Genomic DNA, 27,473 nt, shown 5'->3' on the forward strand with positions numbered 1-27,473 from the left:
GCCTTTTCTCTACATTTAGTTGTGGACAGTCTGTTATGCCAGACTTTGGGTTCTTTTCTGGATTATTTACACTGACGTAGCTGTTATTAGGTTGTATCCCTTGGAGGAGGTGAGTATAGGATCCTCCTACTCTGTCATCTTCCCTAGAACTCTTGAATTGAGTGCTTTCAAATGTGTCATGTAACAGTCCCCATTCTTCCCAGCACAGAAAACATTGCCAGATTCTGTGCTGTTTAGCTACCTTTTATCCTAAGACTCTGGAAAGTTGTAGAGTAGATAGTTAATTTGACCTGATAAATTTAAGAGGGTCCAAGCCTTGTATAATGTGGTACTCAATTTTCATGAATGAATCAATCACATTTGTTTTGTTTTCTGGGTGATGATTGACTCACTAAGGGCCAGCAGTAACTCAGTTAGGTCCTGAGAGAAGTCTTCAATATCTATGTTAGTTCTAGTAGAAAAAAACATGATATATGGAAATTTACTTTGGAAAAGTAAATTATTCTTGCTGTATCAGTAAGCTATTTCTTTTCATCTATGATTTATTGAATTCTCTTCTTACAATCATACAGCTATATTTTAAAAACAAACATTTGCAAACATTTAAGGATAATATTTGCAAGAAACTGGAAAAAATGTCAAGACACCATTTCATATACCATGGCCTGCAATAATAATTTTAGTTCAATTTTGTCCCATCTTATGCCAACAAAGACTGATTTATAAAGCATGTTCCCCAGTCCAGAACCAGATAATACTGGAGATAATTATTGTGCCTGGTTAGAGTTTAAGAGCAATTTCCTGAGGCACCACTTGTAAAAGTGAAAGAGCATATTGGAATGAGTGCTGTTAAGCTATATAGTAAAAGAAAAATACGGAATTACTGCAGAGGGCTTGTTTCCCAATATTAGTTTAAATAATAACTGCATTATGCCTGGTGATACCCCAGAACCTTTAACAGTATGATTTTAGTATATGAATTCAGAAACTGTTTAAACTTAATAAGCAACAAAGAAAAGTTTAATTACAGTCCAACCTCAAACACTTTAGAAATATGATTCGTGTTTTATCACCTAAGAGCTAAGATCTAAAGCAGAATTTAGATTTCTTCTAGAAAGCAAACTATATTTTTTAAATATAAAAATCTATTTTATTACATCTAATTAGATTTGGAACATTTTAAAAACACTGAAAACTGCAAGAATTTTATTTTAATTTAATGAAACCCATTGAATTTTAAAGAAAAATTAAAGATTTAGCACAATTCAATTAAAAAATAGATTCTTACACATTTGTTAATGGAGAGCTGGATGTAAGAAAACTTTTAGCTTAAGGTAAACCAGTGATAGGTACACTTAATCTTGCCTTGGAAAACTATTGTCAGTGTTCACATGTTTTAGATTCTCTACATTCATCCCTGCCTTTAAAATAATCAGATTTGCTTCTTATGATGTTGGCAAAACCAAATGATGGACTGAGCAAAACTTTGACAAATTAAAAACTAACTAACTTAGGCCACTGTTCAGGTTTAAAAAAAAAAATCCATCTCTTATCCACTAAGTTTTGATTTATACACTTTATATAAATCATCAGTTTCAGCTATTTGACAATGAACAGGTAAAGAAAAATGGAAAAATTTTAAAAGATAAATCTAGATATTTTGAAAAGAACCTTAGTTGATAAAGATTCTGTTACCATATGGTAGGTTTTAAAAACTAAAGCTTTTCTCCTTTCCTAGGATGAAGAAATAAAAAGACAGTTTTTTTTTAATCTAAATCTTTATTAGAAGAAAAAAACAGATTTAAAATGATGAGTAACAACAAATTTCATTAAATATTAAACATTTTAGTTATCAAAGATATTTAGACAATATGTTCCTAATATTTCTGCACAGCAGAAGCACACTGATTATAGAGCTCAGACTGTCATGTGCTCATGTGAGTTTGTTTTTGGCATAAAAGAATCTCTAAAGTCACATTTAAACAAATGTGATCATAGATAAGCTAATAGTAACTTACTGTTGATTCTCAAAGCTTTCACAAATTATCATATCTGACTGACATTCCCTTGGGGTGAATACTTTAATACTGAGTAACAAACTGAATTCATTTTCTTTAAAGTTAGTAGTACTAGTAAAATTACTTAAAATTGAATTAGAAATTATGTTCCTGTTTATATTAGCACAATAAAAGTCAACATTATAAATAAGCTGATTATTTCATATCAAAAGTTAGAAAATGAAATAACATACATAGAACACTTCTTGATGATAATAAACAATCATTTAGCGATTCAGTAATGACACCCAGGAGCACCCTTTCCAGGGGTAAAGTTTCCCTTTGTAATTTCTCAAAGTGTCCCTTTCCAAACTGTGTAAAACACTGAGAAATGTAGTCTTCTATCTATTTTCAAAGATCTACTATAGAAAAGATTAGATTTTTAAACTCACTTTTAGTAAAAAACAAAAACAAACTAACAAGCATCCTTTCACTTTTTTTTTCTTGCGTGTAGTACACATTCATGAATGTCCACTAGGCGCAAGGGAAATTGTTTATGCTGCAAAACGTACTTTATCGTGAGGATATCAAACATACTGAAATGACAAGTGGTTTCCAACCAGTGAGCTAAGGAGGAAAACAAATGCAAGACGACTTGTTTCAATCACTAAACATTGCAGGTTTTTTTTTTTTTTTAAACAATGTTTGTAAACTTGCCCACAAAAGCTGGGTAATATTAAACAGCCAGTAAGGCACTTTGTCAGAGAGGACGAAGTAGTAAAGGCTGGATGATTGGCAATTTGCTTAATAGGAAACATTCTATACTTAAAGAGAGCAAAGTCTGGAGCAGGCAGTCCTTTTACCAATTTACTGTCAAACAGGAGTGGGGGAAACTTTAAAATTGTCTCTTTTTTTTGTGTGTGTGGGGACCAATTTTCCCTGCAGAAGTCTTTTAGCTGTAATTTAAAAATAGATTAGGAGCTATTGATTTAAACGACATTTCATCTTTTCCCGTCTAATATTTAAAAGACTGAATATATTCACTAGTGTTCTCAAAACATCCAAGCCACTCTATTTAGGACTGAATCACACAACAGAAGACCTTAGTATAAAAATGTACCATGTTATTAACAACTCCCTTGCGACTTCCGATGGCTTCACGTGTTACAGTATAAGCTTTGGTATTAAACATGCAAATAAAAGCCAACAAGGTGAATACAGTGTTCCGAACACAAAGCACTTATGAACCAGGCGTTGTGCAGACACAGATGAAGAGGAGGTAACGCACCATCAGGAGGACCCCAGTTTGCACTTCTTAGTGCTTCTTCGTTCGCACAGTTGGCTCCTTCAGAATCTTCAGCAGAGACTGGCTCATGTAATAGGGCCTTTCCGTAGAACCATCGTTTCTTTCCAGATCTTCCACTAGGAGGAAGAATGGCACAGAGTAAATATCAAAGCAAAACTGAAAGAGAAGTAACGACGCCATCTGCTGCACACTTGCTTCACAGCAGTTCAAAACTTTTTTTCTTTTTCTCTAAATAGCATAGTTTGGCATCATTATCGTAAACATACCTATCAGAAAACAAGCAGCCCTTGTTATTATGTTAGTACATGCTTCTCAGATGCATAACTGAGGAAATAACTTTTACTTCCTTTTGGAATAGCACACTTAATAAAAAAAAAAAAAGGTTCATCTGGAATTTCCAAATTCACCTTCAATTTCCTGAAAGGTAGTATGCATTCAATTTGCTTTCTAATTTATTTGTTCAAAATTGCTTGTTTTACCATCAACAATCTAGGTAGCAGTTTTAAAAAGATTTGTAGAATTTTAGTATATTTCAAGTCCTTAAAGTGCAAGTTTTAAAAAATGTTTTTGCAATTATTACGTTAATTGCTTTGTAAGATCATGGCTTCTATTTTCTCAAAAAAATTGCTTATTTTTACTCTCTTCTACACAAAGAACTAGTGGGAAATACTTTTTCTGACTAGAAATAAGTCCATAATATAATTAAAACTTCTATAGAGACTCTTCCTTTAAGTAGTAAAGAAGTTATTTAAAAATATTGAACCAAATAGCATTTCTTTTCCTGATTTTGTACCCATAGATTATATCCTTAAAATATAGCCAGCTATTGAAAGTGCCTCCATAAAGTTCAGTGAACACTTTTACTCCAGTGCAATTTTTGGTTTAATCACCAGACATAATGTTAAACACTTAATATATGGGCCTCATCTGGCCTAAGAATCTAAAAGACAGAAGAAGTTATGAATATTAGAAGTCTCTAAGTTAATCTTTGTCTTAATTTTCTAACTCCTGGAACAGCCAAGAATATAAGGAGAATATGGGCAGCCACTTTCTTGCATGTTGATTTGTATTTTATTCAAGCAACTTTCCAACTATTATAAAGTTCCCTAGTTCTGATTCTGATATAATAATTCACAAACTGCCCCACACCCAAACATTAGGGAAGGGACACAGGTGTCTATATAAGTTCTCAGAGTGATTCTGATACAAAAAATTAGAATTGTTTTTTTTTTTTCATTATTATGTATCATCATTCAACTACTCCTGAAGGGGATGTATTCCCTATTATTTTTTAATACTTGAGAGAGGTTACAAGGGTGCCTGGGTGGCTCAGACGGTTAAGCCTCCCACTTGATTTTGGTGCAGGCCATGGTCCCAGGGTAGGGAGTTCGAGCTCTGCATCAGGCTCCACACTGGGCATGGAACCTAAAAATTCTCTCTCCCTCCCTCGTGCCCCCCACCCCCCGCCCTTTCCCTGCCTCTCACACATACACACATAAACTTCTATGCTCAAAAAATAAATAAAAGAAAGAAAGAAAAAAAAAAAAAGAAAAAAGGTAGCTACTAGGTCTTGGTTGTCACCTCTGTATTGTTGAATAGTAACTATCCAGAAAGAAAGATTATCTTCTCTGATTTATACTTCACGGAGGATGAGAGTGAAGGAGGCCATTTGGCACAGTGTGAAACCAAGTGACCCTTTTGACCATGACAATCTCAAGAAAATAAGCCAAGAACAAGATGGTGGCCATTATAAAGCCCACTGTTTTGAAAATCTTCCTTATTGTTTTCTTGCTAGAATATCATAGAGGCAATCTAAATCTAGGTTCCCACACTTAAGATCATTAAATAAGTTTGTTTTTATATTAATTTGTGACACAATGATACAGTTCTAACTCTCTTCTTAAATATATGGAGCATATTTAGGTCACAATCTTAGATCAACAACGTTCCTTTGGGTCGATACATAATAATCCTTATACACAAGCTTAGTGTAAATGCCCAAAGGATACTGCTTGATTCAGTGTTCCTTTTGGGGGAAATTTTACACTGTTAGCCAAATCATCCATATGTGCACACGGGATGGACAGGCAAAGTACTTGAATGTCTGACTCCTGCTTTGCTCCACCATGCAAAAGACTAAGGCATGACTGCCAGAAACCAGCCTGTTGCTCTGGCCAGCAGGGATGCCATATAAAAATAACTCTCCTGCTACACTCTCAAGGGAAAGACTTCCTAACCCACAGTACACCCCTAATAAAGGTACCACACAAGGTACCTATGGAGTGTCAGTAGTGTATTTCTTCTGGGTAAACTGGATGTCTTACTCATCTTTTCTCCTTCCACACTTACAATTGAGCTAAAACACAACCTTTTCTAGACTGAAGCCAAACAATCTCTTTATGAACATACCTGCTTTTCTAGATTAAAGGATATAATCACCCTTCTAAAACAAATCCACTCCAATTTTCTGTAAGGTGGGAATAGGAAAATAGGAATTTGTTTCCATTTGGGTTAGAGACAACAGGCCTGAGTTAGGCAGACATTTCAGTTTCGTTCAGAATATTTTCACGGTGGCTAGAGATTCATATTGTTGGCAATGATGCGTCTAACTCAGATTCAACTTTACTATGAATATAATTTCACTAAAACAAAGTGGGTTAGGTTATAAGGTTCCACAGTAATTTTTATCTAGCAATGTTCTCTGTGGAACTCGTATAACATTAACATCTCTGTTTGTTATGGCCTTGAATCATGTACTGAAATATACCTCCTAGGGAAACATTAATACAAGTTTAATCACAGTTGAGAAAGCTGTCCACTGGCTTGAGCAGCTGCATAACCAGAGCACCATATTTACAAATTTAGTACCATATGCTGGTTAACTGCATCAATCTTTTTTTTATGGCTAATTGTACATTTATAGTGCTTTCAAAAATTGCCTGAATATCCTTTACAAATACACGTTTATAAAAAGAAAGGCTATCAAAGTGCTGCAATGGGGAACAGCACACTGAGTTATAAAAGTTTTATTTAAAACACTTTTGGCCACAGGCTTTAAAAATATGTGTGACATTTACACCTTGCTTTTCAGCTGGGAGACTATAGTCTATAAAGTAGGAGTTCACAGAGGCTACTATCATCCAATGCCCGTCACCTTAGGTGGTACCAGGTTCTGGCTTTTTAGGAATGAAGCACAGAAATTGCACATTACTCAGAAGCATCATTTTCAAGTTACAAATGATCTAATTTACAAAACTTCTATTTAAAAATGAATGTCATTGGCGCTTTTCTACTCTTTCTGCTTCTGGGGAACTAGTTGCATCTTTTTCAGAGTTCCGTGCAGGGTTGGGGCTATGAAGTACGGTTTTCCTGTGGATCCATTATTTCTTTCCATATCTTCACCTGGGTATGCAGCGGCAAAAGCAGCAAGCAGCAGAATTAAGTGTATTTTTATAAATTGGAGAGTCAAATGGAAAAATCAGAGAAATCGGTGTTAGAAAGTCAAAGACAAGACAAATTATTAACGTTAAGTTGCTGATGCTGGACAAAGTAAGAAACTTTGCCCTCTGCCAGGAAGCGCTGAAAGTTCCTAAATCCCACCAATGCCCAAAGAGGTTTATTTTGATAGTTTAAAGGTCATTAAGATCTTACATGCCATTTCAAAAGTATTGTCTCTAAATCTGAGACTGTTCATTTCAGGAAGGTAAAATGCCACATCCTCAAAGATGAAGCCCAATAAAAAGTCAGTGATAAATGGAGAACAATAATTGAATTTCAGGGTTTAAAGTCACTTTTAAAGGTAGTTCACACCCTTAACATTACAGATGGAGAAACGGAGACCCAGGTATGTGAAATGATTCTCCAGAAGTCAAATTGCTCTAGGGCAATCAGAAGGAGGTGAGGACCCAGCCTTTCAACACCTAGTGTGGTTCTTTTCCTACTTAACTATAAGGCATCCTGTCTTAAAGGCATCCTCCGATTGCACTAGAAAACTAGTGGCAGTGTTTCCCGATGTCATGTAATCATGAATTTACCTTCCTGCTTTGCCTAGGCTGATAATAAAATGGTGGGGTGTTCCCTGAGCACACACCTATTGGGTGATTCAGGAAAAGCACCAGAAGGATGCTGAGAAGCAAAAAGAAGTTGGCATGGAATTAAATTTCCTATGGATACAGTTTGCAGCAAATAATATCTATCAATAAGTATACAAGTATAATTTAATTCTATGTTTTCAGTAGTATATTTAAAAAGGTTTTGTTATTCATAGCCTTTATTATGACAAAGAAGACATACAAAACCATATAGGATAATCAGATTTCTAGGATAAATCTAAATTATTTTTAATCCTTTTACGGGAGTGGGAATGTTTGGATTATTGACTTTAATTTTTATGTTAGACCTCACGGTGAGCTTCCTCACAGATAAAATGAAAAGCTAAGGTGGGAATATGACAGACACTGAACATTTTTGTTCTTTCTTCCTTAATATTTCTATATTATATATAGTATATCTATATTGTTATTACCCTTGAGGCATTATTGAGGAAGCAGGTATGGATCACATTAATAATCATCTATGACACTACTTTTTTTCCCCCCTCATACTGGTACCAGAATTCTCATTGCCTTGTAGAATTAAAAAGATGCCACATTTCTATAAATGCAGTGTTTGCAAATGGTTTGTATTTTTGAAAACACCAGTTGTCTGGCAGCCAACATAATAGGTATAAAATATAATACACACACGCACACACACGGGGTCCCTACACAATCAGAATTTGGCTTCCAGCACCACTTAAGAAGAATGTTTTCCAAAGTAAGATGCTGCCCAAAAGTTTGTTCCCTGCCCAAAAGTTGGGGAGGGAAGGGAAATAGAATTTGGTTTCCCTTGTTCTTTATTTTCGAAGACAAGAGTCTCCAGAAGAAAACTGTTCATATTCAACACACCATGTATTGAATAAAGCTGAAATCACATCTGGTCTTCAAGACGTTGGCAATTATTAATATATAAGGGTAGAAAACATTTCTTACTGCTCAAATTTAAAAATCCACATGATTTTTCCAAAGCTTCCAAAGACCAAAGCTAGTAGCTTCTCTGCATTTCTGAGATAAGTCTTGAGTAACACTGTCAGTTACAAAAACAGGAAAACCCCAGAGGGGACTCCCACTATTGCTATGATTAGATGAAAAAAAAAAAAGATCTTTGAAAATCTGAGACCTCTGTCTCAGGCACTACTCTACATCTGTGCTCCTTCTTCCATCTCAAACCTGAGGTGAAGCTTGTTCATGTGGCATTTTGTAGATGGCTTCTCCTACTAAACCACTGACAGCGGCACTCGAGGATGACTAAACAGTTGGGTTCCATTTATAGCCAGAGAAAGAGCTAACTAGTATGCAAAGTTCTTTGTCCAGTTATTGAAAATAATTTTTAAATGTTAAAAAAAGCCTAATCATTTTCTAGGAGGTTTTCCTTGACTATGTCTCCCTACATTATCATCTCCTCTCCTGCCCTCAGTGTGAAGCTGGTGCTGTGAGTTATGCCAAAAAACAAACTGTTAATTTTACACAAGTCGATCGCTCAGTAATGCCCTGTCACAGAACGTTTGCTTCTCTTAAGAGCAATGTCCAGAGAAATAATCTTTTAGAGACTATTGCTGTAGGACTAACAATTTGTTCTTTTATCTGCTGAGCCTACTTTCTCTTGGCTGAAGCCAAGGGCCAGATCAAGATCCTAGGGCACCAGGTTCTCCAAGGCTTTTAAGGGGAAATACTAGTAGAAAACCTATACATTATGAGTTATACCTGCCACACAGAGGCACAGCATGTAAGGCAGTGATGAAAGCTCTTAAGAAGTATTTTAACTATTAGGATCAGAATTGATGGGGCTGTTTAATAGACATTCTCCTCGATGAATCTAGTGTGAATTGGTCATATGTGTCTCTGAAACCATTTCCAGCTTGGCTTTATCAGGATCTATAAAGGCTCTCCTTAAAGAGTTCCTGAAGTCTGGTCTCAAAGCCTAATTTTGTCCTCAATTCTGTTAATGATTGGATTCTGTTGTGCTTTATTTTTTATAAATATGAAAATACTAAGAAATTAAAAAAAAATAGTTTGATGCTAACACCATGCCATGGAGCCTAAGGTTCATTTCAGGAGCTGACTCTCCTGTACTTTGCAAACTGCATTTCTCTCACAGCTGTGAAGGTTTAAAGAGCATCTACTAAGCAATGTCTCTTTCCAAATAAACACCATTTGGTAGTTGCAGCCAGGCCGCAGCAAATCCACAAGCCAGCTAAGGACATGAGTCTTAACCTTCTTATCTTTCCGTTACTCTCCAAAGGGGGAAAACACATATACTGAAAACTTACAGAAGCAGATGAAAATTGTATCAATACACATTGCATAGACGCTGAAGAACCCATGTGCAACTAGGTAAGATCCAATAATGACTGTCTGTAAATGAGTAAAGAAAATGAAGATGTCACTTGCTTGTCCAGAAGAACAAAAATGCAGCTTTAAATGAAAGTCATGATGAGAAACTTTAAAGTACCCTATGTCAGAAAAGATTTCAATACAGAGACCAAAAAAAATCCAGTGATAACACTTTTGGGCATTTTGTACTGGGATTTAAGTGTATTCTATTATGCCTACCAAGTATATTCCAGATTTAGAATCCTGTACAACTGAGGCAGTAAAGCCCGAGAGTTAAGAGCACACACTGCCTAGGTTTGAATCCCATGTCACGCACTCACTGAACCTCACAGTGCCTCTCACCTCCTATAAAAAAAAATTATTGGTAGGTGAGGGGAGAATGTGAATAATAGTATTTATGACACACGGAATGAGTGAGTGAATTAACTGCTATAGATACTGCAGGGCTCCTCCCAGCTCCTCTCCAGCTGCTACATCTGTCCCCCACTTGTTGGGAATGTAGGCCGTTGATGACCAAGAGGCTTCCCTCACTAGGAATTACCCTCGTTGCAGGGAACTGCCTTCCCCAAGCCTACACCCCCCAATCCAGGGGGCAACCCCTGGCCAATAGCTGCCTGATGCAGTATACAGAGGCCTAATTCTTCTTTTAGAACTTCCTGTGAATAGGTCTGAGGCCTCCCCTCTAACTGCAGCTTTCCCCTTTGCCCATGCCTGCCCTCCTCACTTCCTTGTAACAAGGGTATCTCAGGAGAGCACTTCCTAATAAACCTTCCACATGCAATCCTTGGTCTCAGAGGTTGTTTCCAAAGAATCCAACCTAAAGCAGAATAAAGCTCAGCACAAAGTAGGACCAATAACATTAGCTATTATTTTTCTTATTTCTTTTACCTTGCCATCTCTGATAAATCAGTCAATATTACCCAGTTGCTATGAATGAATTTTGTCCTCTCAAAATGCCTATGTTGAAACCTAACCCCCAATATGATGATATCTGGAAGTGAGGTTTGGGGGAGGTAATTAGGACATGGGGGTGGAGCCCTCATGAGTGGGATTAGTGCCCTTATAAGAGGAGACAGGAGAGGTGATATCTCTCTCTACCATGTTAGGATACAGCGAGAGGAGGTGTCCCTTTGCAAACCAGGAAGAGAGCTCTCACCAGGAACTGAATCTGTGGGCACCTTGATCTTGGACTTCTCAGCCTTCAGAACTGTGAGGAATAAATTCTTGTTTAAGCCACCCAATCTAAGATATTTTTGTTATAGAAGCCCGAACTAAGACACCAACTCTTACCAGCAATGGTACCCAGTAGTAATTTAAAGATGTTGGTCCTTCTATAATCGTTGGCAGTCTTTGTGTGAAGAGTAAGAAGGCCAGCATGCCTACATTAGAAGGTAGAACACGTATATTATGTATTTACAAAGGAATATTGGGGGGTTTTTTTGTAGCAAAGAAGTTTTTCAAAGTACCTTCCAAACTTATTATGATTATTATTACCTACCTATACATCCAGCAACTAGAATTTTTCCCAGGATTAGTACAAAGTCTGTAACTTTATCCATAACTGCAATTCTAAGAGTCAGAAAAAAAAAAGTTTAATGCTGTATTTAGATGGTATTTGTCACTTTAAAAGTATGAAAGTAAATAATTCATGAGCTTATTTTGATATGTCTTAACTGGAAGTTTTATTTTACCTTTGTTAAATGCAAGACATGAAGGTAGACCCCAGAAATGAAGTTATGATTTATTTTTGATGAAATAAACAGAAGATGGCTTTGTGGGGCTATCAGGCACTGTTGGTTATGTCAGTCTCTATATAAAGCCTAAGACACCCCTGGATTTTGAGAATGTTACATTTCTTCTCTGGTTTTGCTCACTCAGACTCTGTCAATTTGGGGTGGGGGAAATGGTCGGCGACATAATGTTTGTATAGAGAATTTTTTGAGCAGAAGGGGTAATGAAAATCAATAAAATGCCAGAGTGTGAAGATGTAGATGGATCATGGAAGCAAGATTCTAAGATACAAAAAGAAACAGTATGAGATAAAAGGTTTAAATCAAATTGAAAGATAATATTCATGTCTAATAAGGCCACAATCAGTTTAAATAACAACATGTGAAATATGTGATGCTCAAGGTTCACCAATTTTTTTTTTTGCAAATTCAATCTGATTACTTACTTTAAAATATTTCTCATCAGCAGATTGAAAGCATCTCTTGCTGACCTGCAGAAGTTTTTGCCATATATTGCAATCTGAGGAAAACAATTATTATTCTGGAGTCAGTAACAGACTAACAAGGCCAACAGACAATTCAACGACAGGAACATGAATTAATTCTCTTAACACCCAGACAACTACTTTCATTCCTCTTTCCAACATTTGGGTATGTGGGAGACTTGGGACCTGTGTAACGTCAATTCTGCATAGCTGTCAGGGGTGTTGACAATAAGGTGTGCCTCGGATGCTATATGCCTGTAAACTCCATGGGAATTCAGAGGTAGATCATCTTCTTAAATCTCAGGATATGGCTTCTGTCTTTGAAGTGTTTTGGCTAGGATTCGTTGTGAATGGATTATATGTTGCAGCATTCACATTAAAAGTTATTTTCAGGAATGTTCCCTCTATCCCCTACACTCTGAAGAGTTTTGATCAGGAATGGATGCTGTATTTTTTCAAATGCTTTCTCTACATCTATTGAGAGGATCATACGGATCTTGTTTTTTCTCTTGTTGATATGATCTATATCACATTGATTGCTTTATGAATGTTTAACCAGCCTTGCATCCCAGGAATAAATCCCACTTGGTCATGGAGGGAACATTCCTCAGCATCTTAAAAGCCATCTACGAAAAGCCCACAGCAAATATCATTCTCAATGGGGAAACGCTGAGAGCCTTTCCCCTAAGATCAGGAACGCGACAGGGATGTCCACTCTCACCACTGCTATTCAACATAATACTAGAAGTCCTAGCCTCAGCAATCAGGCAACAAAAAGAAATAAAAGGCATTCAAACTGGCAAAGAAGTAGTCAAACTCTTCCTCTTCACAGATGGCAGGATACTGTACATAATAAAACAAAAAGACTCTACCCCAAGATTGCTAGAACTCATACAGCAATTCGGCAGTGTGCCAGGATACAAAAGTCAATACCCAGAAATCAGTGGCATTTCTATACACGAACAATGAGACTGAAGAAAGGGAAATTAAGGAGTCAATCCCATTTACAATTGCACCCAAAAGCATAAGATACCTAGGAATAAACCTAACCAAAGAGGTAAAGGATCTATACTCTAAAAACTACAGAACACTTCTGAAAGAAACTGAGGAAGACACATAGAGATGGAAAAATATTCCATGCTCAGGGATTGGAAGAATTAATATTGTGAAAATGTCTATGCTACCCAGGGCAATTTATACATTTAATGCAATCCCTATCAAAATATCATGGACTTTCTTCACAGAGTTGGAACAAATCATCTTAAGATTTGTGTGGAATCAGAAAAGACCCTACATAGCCAGGGGAATATTAAAGAAAACCAGAGCCAGAGGCATCACAATGCCAGATTTCAGGTTGTACTACAAAGCTGTGGTCATCAAGACAGTGTGGTCCTGGCACAAAAACAGACACACAGATCAATGTAACAGAATAGAGAATCCAGAAATGGACCCTCAACTCTATGGTCAACTAATATTTGACAAAGCAGGAAAGACTATCTACTGGAAAAAGGACAATCTCTTCAATAAATGTGCTGGGAAAATTGGACAGCCACATGCAGAATGAAACTAGACCGTTCCCTACACCAGATACAAACTCAAAATGGATGAAAGATCTAAATGTGAGACAAGAATCCATCAAAATCCTAGAGAACACAGGTGACACACTTTTTGAACTTGGCCACAGCAACTTCTTGCAAGATACATCTATGAAGGCAAGGAAAACAAAAGAAAAAATGAATCATTGGGATTTACACAAGATAAAAAGCTTCTGCACAGCAAAAGAAACAGTCAACAAACTAAAAGGCAACCTACAGAATGGGAGAAGATATTTGCAAATGACCTATCAGATAAAGGGCTAGTATCCAAGATCTATAAAGAACTTATTAAACTCAACAGCAAAGAAACAATCTAATCATGAAATGGGCAAAAGAACAGAAATCTCACAGAGGAAGACATAGACATGGCCAACAAGCACATGAGAAAATGCTCTGCATCACTTGCCATCAGGGAAATACAAATCAAAACCACAATGAGATCCCACCTCACACCAGTGAGAATGGGGAAAATTAACAAGACAGGAAACCACAAATGTTGGAGAAGATGCGGAAAAAAGGGAACCCTCTTACACTGTTGGTGGGAATGTGAACTGGTGCAGCCACTCTGGAAAACTGTGTGGAGGTTCCTCAAAGAGTCAAAAATAGAGCTACCCTAGGACCCAGCAATTGCACTGTTGGGGATTTACCCCAAAGATAGAGATGCAGTGAAACGCCAGGACACCTGCACCCCGATGTTTATAGCAGCAACATCCGCAGTGGCCAAACTGTGGAAGGAGCCTCAGTGTCCATCGACAGATGATGGATAGAGAAGATGTGGTCTATGTATAATGGAATATTCCTCAGCCATTAGAAATGACAAATACCCACCATTTGCTTCAACGTGGATGGAACTGGAGGGTATTATGCTGAGTGAAATAAGTCAACCGGAGAAGGACAAACATTATATGGTCTCATTCATTTGGGGAATATAAAAAATAGTGAAAGGGAATAAAGGGGAAAGGAGGAAAAAATGAGTGGGAAATACCAGAAAGGGAGACAGAACATGAGAGACTCCTAACTCTGGGAAACGAATTAGGGGTGGTGGAAGGGGAGGTGGGCAGGGGGTGGGGGTGACTGGGTGACGGGCACTGAAGGGGACACTTGATGGGATGAGCACTGGGTGTTATTCTATATGTTGGCAAATTGAAAACCAATAAAAAATAAATTTATAAAAAATCTCCATATTCCCTCTAGGAAATAAGTAAAACATTCAGTTAGGTCTTGTTGATGCCCACACATTCTCTAAAGATATGTAAATCCCAAAATTAGAAAGTTTTTTTTTCTTAGAGTGAAATATAGACTAAGCTCTTCTCCCACTAAACTATGCCAAAGCCACACAAAATCTTTTCAGTCCAGCACATTTCTAAGGTAAATAATACCTCCCTCCTTAAAAAGATATTAACGGTAATAATGAAATACAGTTAAGATTATTATCTCAACTAGGAAAGCATAGCCCTGAATCATGCATTGGATTCACAAATCCTAATATCGACATGATGATAAATTCAACTGCACGATGTAAAAAGTATTAGAGATGGAAATGTACACATGGTGTTTGGGCTTGCAAAGAAGAAATTTAGTAAATAAAAAATAATCTACTTACCATAACATAGGCATTTCTGTTAAAATACTTTATCACATTTTCCAAACACCAGAAACAGCATTTCAGGCAGCATTGTAGAAATTTAGATATGTTGTTCTGGGGGTCTATGAAAATGAAATATTCAGATCTATTAATGATTTAATTAAAAATTAATTTTAATTTTGATTATGAATAAAAAAAATTTTAAGTAGGCTTTTAAAAAAATTTGGTCAAATGTATATGTAAAACTTTTGATTTTAACCATTTCAAGTGTACAATTCAATTGTGTACAATACTGTGCAATTCAATTCAATCCATTAAGTGCATTCATAATCTTATCCAACCATTATTACTATCCATTTCTAGAACTTTTCATCATCTCAAATAGAAACTCTGTGCCTATTAAACAATAACTCCTCATTCTCCCCTTTTCCTAGCTCCTGGTAACCTCTATTGTACTTTGTATGAATTTCATCTTCTGAATACCTCATATAAGTGGAATGATGCAATATTTATCCTGTCTTGCTTATTTCACTTAAAGTTTTCAAGGTTCATCATTTCATTCCTTTTTAGAGCTGAACAACATTCCATTACATGTATGTATATGCACATTTTGTTTATTCTTTTATCTTGGCTACTGTGAGTAACGCCAGTATGAATACTTGTGTGCAAGCATCTGCTTGAGTCCCTGTATTCAATTCTTTTGAGTATGCATCTATAGAAGTGAAATTGCTGGATCATATGGCAATCCTGTTTTTGACTTTTTGAAGAAGCACCATAATCTTCTCCACAATGATAATAGCATTTTACATTGCCACCAGCAATACACAAAGGTTCTCAATTTATCCTCATCCTATGTATACTTGTTTTTTTTTTCTTTTTTTAAAAATAGAAGCCATTCTAATGGACATGAAATGGTACCATTACTACAATTTTGATTGGCAGTTCCTTAATGAATAATACTGAGCATCTTTCCATGTGCTTATTCACCATTTGTGTATCTTCTTTGGAGCAACATATATGCCAATCCTTTGTAGAAAGGACCAAGATGGTGACATAGGAGGCCCCTGAACTTCCCATCTTCCACAGATGCACCTAAAGTACAGCTACACATTGAACAATTTCCTCTGAGGAAAAACAAAACAAAAAACAAAAAACAAACAAAAAACAAAAAAACAGAAACTAGCTGAATGACTCCTACCACATCAGGCAACTGAGAAAATAACCACAGTGAAATGGATAGGAAAGGCCGAGACAAACGAGCTGTAATTATAGTATGGCACAGAACCATACTATAAGAAAGATAACCCCAACTCTCAGCCTCTTCCTGAGGAGTAAAGGGTTTGGATAGTACCTATAGGATTCCAACTTTTAAGGCTCCCACCTAAGCGACAAGCCCCAAAAACTCTTAGCTCTGACTTCCAATGGAGTTTATAACCACAAGTCTCACAGTAGTATAGAAAACAAAGAAGCTAGTTCTTTACATGCCAGCACTCACTGTGGCTGTCCTCCTCAGGGATTAGCACAGAGGAAGCATGAAAAAAGATGTCCATCTTCCAGTCTTTTCCTGGAAGGGGGCAGACTAAATGCTTTACAACCCACTGCCTGAGCGTCTGGCTTTTCATTTGCACACGTCTAGGTGCTAGCTGCAGTCCTTCATGGAGTTGTCCAGGGGAGCCAGTGGGCACTTCTACTACTTTCTCCCTCTAGCTCACTCCAGTTTTAAAATAAGAGCACTAATTCCTCTTTGGAAGGAGATTTTACACATGCTTACTGCCCTAGCTTTTGCAGCTACTGCCTAAGGGATGGTCCACACCTTCCCTGGCTCTGATGGTAAATGAAGGTTGCACTAAAAAGTCCCACAGGGCTAAAACAAACAACTCAGTTTTTAAGTGGTGTAGGAGCACCCTCCTCCAATCCCAGCATGGCTATATACCTTGGCTCAGTGATGAAGGAATAGGCAAATATCCATTTTCCAGTTTCTCTGTAAAAAAGGCTTAACTAAACACTTTCCCAGCTGCTAAGTGTCTGGTTTCTAATCATCTTGCATACAGGTTCTGACTGTGATCCTTCCCTTTGGAACACTGAGAGGTCTTGGCACATACTCAACTATTGGGGATCATTAAGAATAACTGTGGTGGCTAGGACAATTACAAATGCTTGAGAGCCCTAAAGCTTGAGCTGGGCTAATTGATGAGATTCATCTCCTACGTGAGACCAGTCTGTCAAGACTGGGAGAAGCGACTATTTTACCTAATGCAAGGAATCCACCATGCAGTCAAGAAAAAAATGAAGAGGGGAATATGTTTCAAACAAAAACCAAAGTAAATCTCCAGAAACTGATGTTTCAGAAGTAAGTGGTCTACCTGCCGGAGTTTGAAATAATGGCTATAAAGATGCTCATCAAGGTCACAGAAGCAATGCATGAACAAAGTGAGAATTTTGACAAAGGGACAGAAAATAAGAAAATATTAAACAGAACTTGTAGAACCAAAGAATAGAACAACAGACTTAAAAAGTACAATAGAGGGTTTTAATCAAGCAAAGGAAAGGATCAAGCAGAGGAAAGGATCAACAAACTCAAATACAGGGCAGTAGAATTCATCCAATTAGAGAACTAAAAAGGAAAAAGAATTGAAAGAGCGATGGATTTATTGAACACCATCACGCAGAGCAAAATGGAGGTCCCAGGAGAAGAGAGAGAGAAAGGGGTAGTAAGTTTAACTGAAGAAATAATGGCTGAAAACCCCCCTAATCTGGAAAAACAGACACATTTAGATCCAGAAAGTCTAAAGAATTCATACTGAAACACATACAATTAAATTTTCAAAAGTCTAAAGGCAGTTAAAGGCAGAAGAGTGGCTTTTTACCTTTTTCAGGGTAAAAAAAAAAGTCACAGAAAAGTGACTTTTCTGCAGAAATGTATAGGCCAGAATAGAGTATAATGACATAGTCAAAGTGATGAAAGAAAAAAATTGCCAAGCAAGTAACTCTATGTGGCAAAACTGTCTTTAGAATTGAGAGATAAAGTTTTCCAGACAAAAGGTAAAAGAGTTCATCATCACTAGATCAGCCTTACAAGAAATGTTAAAGGGAGCTTCTAAAGCTGAAACAGAAGGGTGCTAATTAGTAACATGAAAATATGTGAAAGTATGAATTCACTAGTAAAAAAGTAAATATATAGTTAAATTCGGAATAATGGTGGCAGGTAAATCACAACTCTAGTATAAAGATGAAAATACAACATATTAAAGGTAACTATAAAATCGAACTTCAATTTAAAAAAAGGATCAGGGATCCCTGGGTGGCGCAGCGGTTTGGCGCCTGCCTTTGGCCCAGGGCGCGATCCTGGAGACCCGGGATCGAATCCCACGTCGGGCTCCCGGTGCATGGAGCCTGCTTCTCCTTCTGCCTATGTCTCTGCCTCTCTCTCTCTCTCTCTGTGTGTGTGTGTGTGTGACTATCATAAATAAATAAAATAAAAGGCCACCTTTTAAAAAAAAAATAAAAAAAAATAAAAAAAGGATCAGAGCATGGGGAAGTCAGAGCAAAGTGCAGTGTGGAACTCTATGTTGGGTCATGGAAGAGAAAATGGATATTAGTAGAAAAAGTTGTGAACTCCACTTAAGGTTGGTAGTTTAATTAATAATGTCACAATATTAATTTCTTGGTTTTGACACAAATACCATGGTTTCATGAGATATTAATTTAAGGGAAACAGAAGAGAGCAAAGGAACTCTCTATCTTTGCAACTCTTTTGTATATCTAAAAGTATCACAAAACAAAAAAGCTTATTTAAAAAAAAGTGAAAGGAGAGGAGCTAGAGGAAGAAAGAAAATGGAATATAATCAACTCATTTTCTGTCCATTTTTCAGAAAGGCAAAAGCACACAGCAGTAAGAACTCTGGTTTATTCTGGAGTCACAACTTTTTTGTGACCTGACAAAAGCATTTCCAAACCTCAATTCCTCTATTATTATAAAATAATAATACTTACCCTCAAAGACTCTCATGAGTTTTAAATGAAAAACAGAATGTAAAGTGCTTAAAGCAGTGACTGCCAACTGCTACACTTATACAAGTGTCATTTATAATGTTGCAATTTATCTTTAAAATGGACTTTCCAGAAAAACAAAAATAACTACAATAATTTGTTAATAGATACAAAATATAAAAAGGTGTGAATTGTTTCATCAAAAACATTGTAACATGAATGTGGGGAAAGTGTAAAAATGTAGAGCTTTTGTACACATTTGAAATTAAATTATGAGCTTAAAATATACTGATAAAACTATAACATATTTTATGTAAGATATAAAACAGCCAGGAAACAATGAGCAAAATGGCAAACTAACTCTATATTGATAATGTAAATGAACTAAATTCTCCAACCAAAAGACAGAGTGGCTGAGTGACTTTAAAAGAAAACCTCAACTATAAGCTACCTACAAGAGTCTCACTTCACCTTTTAAAAACACATATAGAATGAAAGTGAAGGATTGGAAAAAGATTTTTCATGCAAATGAAAACCAAATAAAAGTGGGAATAGTTATATCAGACAAGATAGACTAAGTCAAAAACTATAACATGAAGGTCATTATACAATGATAAAGGGATCTATTCATCAAAGGATTTTAAAAATTGTAAATATTTATGTACCCAACATTGGAATACCTAAATATACAAAGAAAATATAAACAGATGTGAAAGGAGAAATACATAACAATAGTAGAGGACTTAAATACCCCACTTTCAACAATAGATCATCCAGATAGAAGATCAAAAAGTAAGTATTGGACTTAAACTATACGTTGATCTAACAGATTGGACATTTACAGTACAGTCTATCCAAATATAGAAGAAATACACATTCTTCTAAAGTGTCATATTATGGAACACTGTCTCGGATAGATCATATGCTAGATCACAAAACAGGTCTTAATAAAAGTAAGAAGACTGAAATCATATCAAGCATCTTTTCCAACCATAACAGTATGAAACTAGAAGTCAATTACAAGAAGAAAAGTGGAAAATTCACCAGTGTGTGGAGATCAAACAACATGCTATTGGACAACCAGTGAGCTAAAGAGGAAATCAAAAAGGAAATCAAAGAATATCTTGAGACAAAACTGGAAACACAACATGCCAACATATGAAATGCAGCAAAGTAGATCTAAGAAGGAATTTCATAGCAATGAACACCTACATTAAGAAAAACAAAAGAGGGCAGCCCCGGTGGCTCAGCAGTTTAGCCCCACCTTCAGTCCAGGGCATGATCCTGGAGACCCGGGATCAAGTCCCACATCAGGCTCCTTGCATGGAGCCTGCCTCTCCCTCTGCCTGTGTCTCTGCCTCTGTGTCTCTCATGAATAAATAAATAAAATCTTAAAAAGAAGAAAAACAAAATATCTCAATTTAACTTTACACCTTAAGGAAGTAGAAAAAGAAAAACAGACGAAGCACAAAATTAGTATAAGAAATGGCAAATATCAGAGTGGAAATGGATGAAATAGAGATTAAGAAGACCATAGGAAAGATCAGTGGAAATAACAGTTTTTTGAAAAAACAAAATTGACAAATCTTAGCTAGACTAAGGAACAAATACAGAAATGAAAGAGGAGACATTACAGTCAATACCACAGAAGTACAAAGGATCATAAGAGACTACTATGAACAATTGTACACAAATCAGATAACCTGGAAGAAATGGATAAATTCCTATAGATATACAACCTACCAAGACTGAATTATGATGAAATAGAAAATCCATAAAGATTAATTACTAGTAAGGATTTTGAATCAAAAAAACTTCTTAACAAACAAAAGGCCATAGCCAGATGGCTTTACTGGTAAATTCTACCAAACGTTTAAAGAATTAATATCAATCCTTCTCAAACTCTTCCAAAAACAGAAAAGGAGAAACATTTTCAAATTCATTTTACAAGGCCAACATCACCCTGATAACCAAAGATAATGACACTACACAAAGAGAAAATTATAGGCCAATATCCCTAATGAACATAAATGTAAAATCCTCAACAAAATATCAGCAAACTGAATTCACCAGTACACTAAAATGATTATGTACTAAGATCAAGTGGATTTATCCAAGAGATGCAAGGATGGCTCAATATATGCAAATCAATAAATATGATGTACCACATTAACAAAATGAAGGATAAAAATCATGATCATCCTGGTAGATGAAGAAAATTCACTTGATAAAACCCAGCCTCCTTTCATGATAAAAAAAAAAAAACTCCATAAATTGGTTATAGAAGGCCTCAACATAAGAAAAGCCATATATGGAAAGACCCTGGCTAACATACTCAATGGTAAAAAGCTGAAAGCTTTTCCTCTAAAATCAGAAACAAGCCAATGATGTCCACTCTTGCCATTTTTATTCAACATAGTACTAGAAGTCCTAGTCATAACAATTGGGCAAGAAAAATAAAAGGATTAAAACTGGAAAAGAAAAAGTAAAATTGTCTTTGCAGATCACATGATTTTATAGAAAGCCCCTACAGTCCACCAAAAAACAAAAAAACAAAAAACAAAACAAAACAAAACCAATAAACAAAAAACTCTATTAGAACCAATAAATGAATTTAGTGAAGTTGCAGGAAACAAAAATCAATATACAAACTCAGTTGCATTTCTATATAGTAACAACTGACTAATGAAAACAGAAGTTAAGAAGACAACCCCAGGGAAGCCTGGGTGGCTTAGCAGTTTAGTGATGACTTCAGCCCAGGGCCTGATCCTGGAGACCCAGGATTCAGTCCCGCATCAGGCTCCCCACATGGAGCCTGCTTCTCCCTCTGCCTGTGTCTCTGCCACTCTCTCTCTCTGTCTCTCATTAACCAATCAATCAATCAAACAAATCAATCTTAAAAAAAAGGAAGACAACCCCATTTACAACTGCATCAAAAACCAGAAAATACCTAGAAACAAAATTAACTAAGGTGGAGAACTACTTGTACATTGAAAACTGTAAGCTATTGATTAAATAAATTAAAGACAAATAAAAGAAAAATACCCTATGATCATGGGTTGGAAAAATTAACGTTGTTAAATGTCCATAATACCCAAAGCATCTGCAAAATCAGTGCAATTTCTATCAAAATTCCAATGGCATTTTTCACAGAAATAGAAAAAATAGTCCTAAAATTTGTTTGGAACCACAAAAGACTCTGAATAGCCAAAGTAATTGTGAAAGAAGAACAAAGCTGAAGGTATTACACTTCCTGATTTCAAACTATAAGGCAACAGTAATCAAAATATGATAGCATTGGTAAAGAAATAGACACATAGATAAATGGAACAGAATCAAGAAGCCAATAATACACCCAATGTATATATGGTCAATTTTCAAAATAGGAGTCAGGAATATATAATAGATAAAGGTTAGTTTCTTCAACTCAATGATTCTGAGAAAACAATGTCCACATGCAAAAGAATAAAATTGGATCCCTATTTTACATCACACAAAACTACTCAAAATGGATTAAAAGATTTGAATGGAGACCTGAAACCATAAAACTCTAGAAGAAAACACGGGGGTAAGCTCTTTGGCATTGGTCTTGGCAATGATTGTTTGGATTTGATGCCAAAAGCAAGGGCAATGAAAGGAAAATAAACAAGCGAGACTGCATCAAACTAAAAAGCTCCTGCACAGCAAAGAAAACCATCAACAAAATGAAAAGGTGACCTATGGGATGGGAGAAAATATTTGCAAACCATATATGTGATAATGGGTGAATATCCAAAATATATAAGGCTCCTAGAACTCAATAGCAAAAATACTAATAACCCAATTTTAAAAATAGGCAAAGGACCTGCAGACATTTTTTTTTCCAAAAATAGATATACAGATGGCCCATAAGTACAGCAAATGGTGCTTGACCTTACTACTTATCAGAGAAATGCAAATCAAAACCACAGTGAGGTAGAGGAGACAAAAGATAAGGATGTGGAGGTGAAGATGTGGAGAAAAGGGAACTCTTGTATACCATCGGAGGGATGTACACTGGTGCATCCACTGTGGGAAACAGTATGGAAGTTCCTCAAAAAATTAAAAATAGAACTGCTATTTGATTCAGCAATTCCACTTCTGTGTTTATATCCAAAGAAAATGTAATTACTATCTCAAAGACCTATCTGTACTCCTGTGTTCACTGCAGCATCATTTATAATATCAGAAGTATGAAAACAACATGCATTCAAGTGGATCAATGGATAAAGAAAATGCGGTACAGATACACAATGGAACATTATTCAGCTTTTAAAAAGAAGGAAACACTGCTTTTGCAACACAGATGAACTTGAAGGGTATGATGCTAAGAGAAATAAGCCAAACAGAAAGGCAAATAAACATGATATGATACTCCTATGTAGAATCTTTAAAAAATATTGAATAGAGAGCAGAGTGGTGGTCACTACAGGCTGGGGGGTGGGGGAAATAGGGAAAGCCTGGTAAAAAAAAAAGTATAAATTTTAAGTTATAAGATGAATAACACCTTTGGATCCAATGTATAATGTAGTGAATATAGTTGATGCTACTATGCTGTATAATTTAAACTTGCTTGTAGAGAACTTAAGCACTCTCGTGGAAGGAAGGGAAGGGGGGGAGGAAAGGGGGGAGGGAAAAAGAAAAAAAGAAAAATATGTGAGATAATGAACAAAATAAAGTACAAAGTAGAGCTTGTAAACTATACGTTATGTGTAAAAATTTATGCTGATGACACCCACATTTATATTTTAAGCCTGACTCATCCTGAGCTCCAGACTTGAAACTGCCTGACGTCTCCACCACGCTCCTCAATATTAACACGCCAGAAACGGTTTTTCATCTCTTCTTTGAAATTTTCTTCTTCTAGTTTCTACATCTTAGTAAATGGCACTACACACTTTCTCTCTCTTTCCTTCACACCACTGCTCCTCTTCCCCTCCTCCCCTCTCCTGCCCCGTATCTCATCTCTCACAGCAAGTCCTGTTGGCTTCTCTTTCCAAACATATCCCTAAATCCAGCCACTTCCATCCTTGTTACCCTAGTCCAGCTTGCACTCATCATCGTGTTTCCCTCAACTCCCTGCCCCGACCCATTCTCTTCACAGAAGTCAGGAAGCCTGAGAAGAGATGAATTCTGGAGTCTTACCTTTAAGACGGCGGTCCAAGTACTCTAGGACTATTTTAAACATTTGAATTAATGCAAGAAGTAAAGATCCGAATGCGAGGGACCCTGTGTGATATCTGGGCAAAGATAAAACGAGAAAGTTAAAAGATCTTTACTATAACAAAAAGGATGCTACAATTTTAATAGGTAAAAGGGGTCTGCAGAAAGACAGGAAAGAATTTCTTATGCTTTCTTATTCAGGTTGATAAAGGTCCTCATAGAGGATTTTAAATGATTCACATCTCTTTTGCCCTTCATCTACAAAAATGATACCAATAGCCTTTCATCATAAAATACAACGTTTGAGCTAAGCAAGAGAGACAGAGCCACGTTAATTCTTAATTTTTATCGTGGTGCCCTCCTCTACTACTTCTCTTCAGTAAGAGAAGGCTTTTAGAAGGATATTGGCCCGGGTAGGGATTGTAAAAGCTGTGGCTCTAAAAGCAGACAGAGCCAATGGACATCCATGAATCTTAAATCATACCTTTGACCTCATTCGTAACTTCGCCACGTGAATGATAAAGGCATACGATTGAATCATAAGCACACTAAACCTAACTGGGTAGATAGAGGTACGATTCAACGTGGAACTTACCGTATGGCTCGTCCAAATGCAGTAAAAAGTGGATATGGTGGGATGTCATCGGGTTTTCTGAAGGCCCAGTAATAAGAAGCAAAGGCACCAGCAAGGGCACACTGACCCAGTGCAATGACAAAGTTTATAAGCCAGAAAAAGACAAATAGATTGAACATCTGGAAAGTAGGGACATACTGATGGTACAGGCTCTTTCCACCATAGAAAGCAAAGTTACACTGAGCCTCAGGGCAAGCTTTGGCAATTTCAGTTGTATTAAAAATCTGTACTCAGGGGAAAAAAAAAAAAAAGACAATAGAGTTAATATGAAGTGCCATTCCAAGATAACACCTTCCCTGACTTCTCGTCTTGTGTAGCCCCAATTGCATGTCCTCCTTTTCTCCCATTAGCTTCTGCTGTTAGTCCTATTTTTTTTTAATATATAGGGTTTTTTTTTTTTTAGGATTTTATTTATTTGAGAGAGAGAGCGCGCATAAGAGAGCAAGTATGAGAGAGCACGAGTGCAATTAAGGGGAAGGGCAGAGGGAGAGGGAAGCAGACTCCCCACAGAGCAGAGAGCCCAACTCAGGGCTTGATCCCAGGACCCTAGGATCAGGGCCTCAGCCGAAATCAAGAGTTAGCCACTTAACCAACTGAGCCACCCAGGCGTCCCTGTTACTCCTATTCTTCTATCCCACCACTTTATATCATTCCTTAATGAGCTCTAGAAAGTATTTCATTTTCCATCATATGTTCACCACTCTGCACCCACTAAAATTTCACATTTACTAGTGTTGTTGTTGAACTCGGGAAATAGTGCTTATCTTCATTCTGCCCACCATTTTCAGTGCTCTACTGCTAACACTGGACCCCCCCTTTCCTTCTCAACAGTGATCCCCATTAATGTCTCTATTTCAAAATGATTTTTACAACTGCTAGGTGAAATGTAGTAGAGTTCTATATTGAAGTAAGAGAGAGAGAGAGAGAGAGAGAGAGAGAGTCTTTGACTTACCTCTGGGTTACAGGTTGTATTTTCATGTTTGCATTTCCCTTCTGGGGCTATGACTTTGTATATAGGTACCCCTGACGTAGCCAAGTAACTGGGGTAACCTATTAAGGATAAACTATTTGCTGGTATATTGAAAGTAGACAGACAAAAAAAAAATAATGCAAATAACTCAAAAGTCCACGGAGAGATAACTTCAAAAAACTTCTAACCTTTTAATAATTTATACATTTTTTTCAGAGCTGGAATAACACAACATGAGTCAGCTGCACTGAGTGTCCCCTTCACAATAAAATACAAAGGAATTTTCTTAGGTTATTGCCAAGAAGAATTACCATATGTGAAAACAAAATAAAACAAAATCTACCACATGGCCTATCTGGGGTGGGGGGGGGGGGGGATTCAATCAGTAGACGAACTTTTTTAGAGCTCAGCAAAAAAAAAAAAAAAAAAAAAAAACCTTTAGGATGTTCCTAGTCTTCTCAGGATGGGAAGCACTAGACACAAACTCCTGGTTCTTGAATAGTAGTATGAACCTGAGGTTTAAAGATGTCAATTACCAAAGGATACATTGCTATCACTGCCCAGTAGGCAATACAGATGGAGATGAAAATGAAAGTTAAAATTGGATAAATTAATGTAGTAGGGATGCATCCAATGGCTCTGAAATAAAGCAAATATTTGAAATTCAAAATGATTCAGAGATATAACTTCTTAATTAAATCTTTATCTGTTAAACTAGAAATAAATTTTTAAATTGACTTTTAAATTTTACTTATGTGTTATTTTCAGGAAAAAACCATACAGAAACTTGGGAGGAACTTTGGGGGAACTTCTGACGGGAATCAAATATAAACATTAAAAGAAGGCCTCTAATTTACTAAAAACAACACAAGTAAAATTTAATAGCCAATTTAAAAATTTAAAATTCTTTAAGAATATGCTAGAATGATCAGCAAAAAAGAGCCAGTGGTAATTACCACCATTCTTAGAATGAATTCAGTCTAAAGCTTATTTCTCATACCAATTAATTCCAGCTCTTAGTTGCCCTTGAAAAAAATCATCAACCTGTCACAGTTGTATTGGCCCTTTACACACGCGTGCGCGCACACACACGCAGAGGTGTAACAGTGGGGCAAGTTACAGTGAATTGCACAACATCATATTAGTTAAAAAAAAAAAAACCAGCAAATCAGTAGTTTCCAGTGGCTAATGATAGGGCTGCAGTTACAGGAAGGTGAGAGAGAGTTTAACACACTGCTTGTTAACTATTTAAACCATTGGATTCAAGTGTTATTATGGAAGACAATTTTGTTAGAATAATCCTTACAGACTACTTAAAATAATGTGGTCTTTGATCATTAAGAACTTAGTTTTTAATCATTCTAAATAGAATGCATGGTCTGTTGGCTTATAGTCGTTCTTTTCATATTTCTTCCATCCATTATTCAAAAGCTTAAAGTATTATCCTCAAGTGACCTTTTGGAATAGTTTAGAAACTAGGAGGTGTCATTACCTCTTAGCATGAGTTTTAGTGTTTATTTTATAGCATTTTTAAACGAAAATGGCTCCAGGTATAACGTGTTCTGAATT

General features: G+C 36.4%; 1 protein-coding gene across 2 annotated transcripts in view; it reads right to left on the minus strand.

The window, feature by feature from the left end:
* Positions 1 to 27,473, minus strand: part of SLC44A5 (solute carrier family 44 member 5) — a 337,526-nt gene that overhangs the window by 8,467 nt on the left and 301,586 nt on the right. The window contains exons 8-17 of one of the 2 annotated variants that reach the window (XM_072834087.1): positions 26,451 to 26,543; positions 25,887 to 25,974; positions 24,896 to 25,158; positions 24,283 to 24,377; positions 15,148 to 15,251; positions 11,911 to 11,984; positions 11,233 to 11,303; positions 11,025 to 11,113; positions 9,671 to 9,755; positions 3,286 to 3,419 (exon numbers count right to left, since the gene is read on the minus strand). In XM_072834087.1, the coding sequence (XP_072690188.1) occupies positions 3,313 to 3,419; positions 9,671 to 9,755; positions 11,025 to 11,113; positions 11,233 to 11,303; positions 11,911 to 11,984; positions 15,148 to 15,251; positions 24,283 to 24,377; positions 24,896 to 25,158; positions 25,887 to 25,974; positions 26,451 to 26,543 (1,069 nt within the window). In that variant the 3' untranslated portion in view covers positions 3,286 to 3,312. Of the gene's footprint in view, positions 1 to 3,100; positions 3,420 to 9,670; positions 9,756 to 11,024; positions 11,114 to 11,232; positions 11,304 to 11,910; positions 11,985 to 15,147; positions 15,252 to 24,282; positions 24,378 to 24,895; positions 25,159 to 25,886; positions 25,975 to 26,450; positions 26,544 to 27,473 lie in introns of those variants that run through there. The other variant, XM_072834088.1, reaches the window with a different exon arrangement.

The sequence above is a fragment of the Canis lupus genome, chromosome 8 (genome assembly GCF_048164855.1).
Source record: "Canis lupus baileyi chromosome 8, mCanLup2.hap1, whole genome shotgun sequence".
In the NCBI taxonomy this organism is placed as follows: domain Eukaryota; kingdom Metazoa; phylum Chordata; class Mammalia; order Carnivora; family Canidae; genus Canis; species Canis lupus.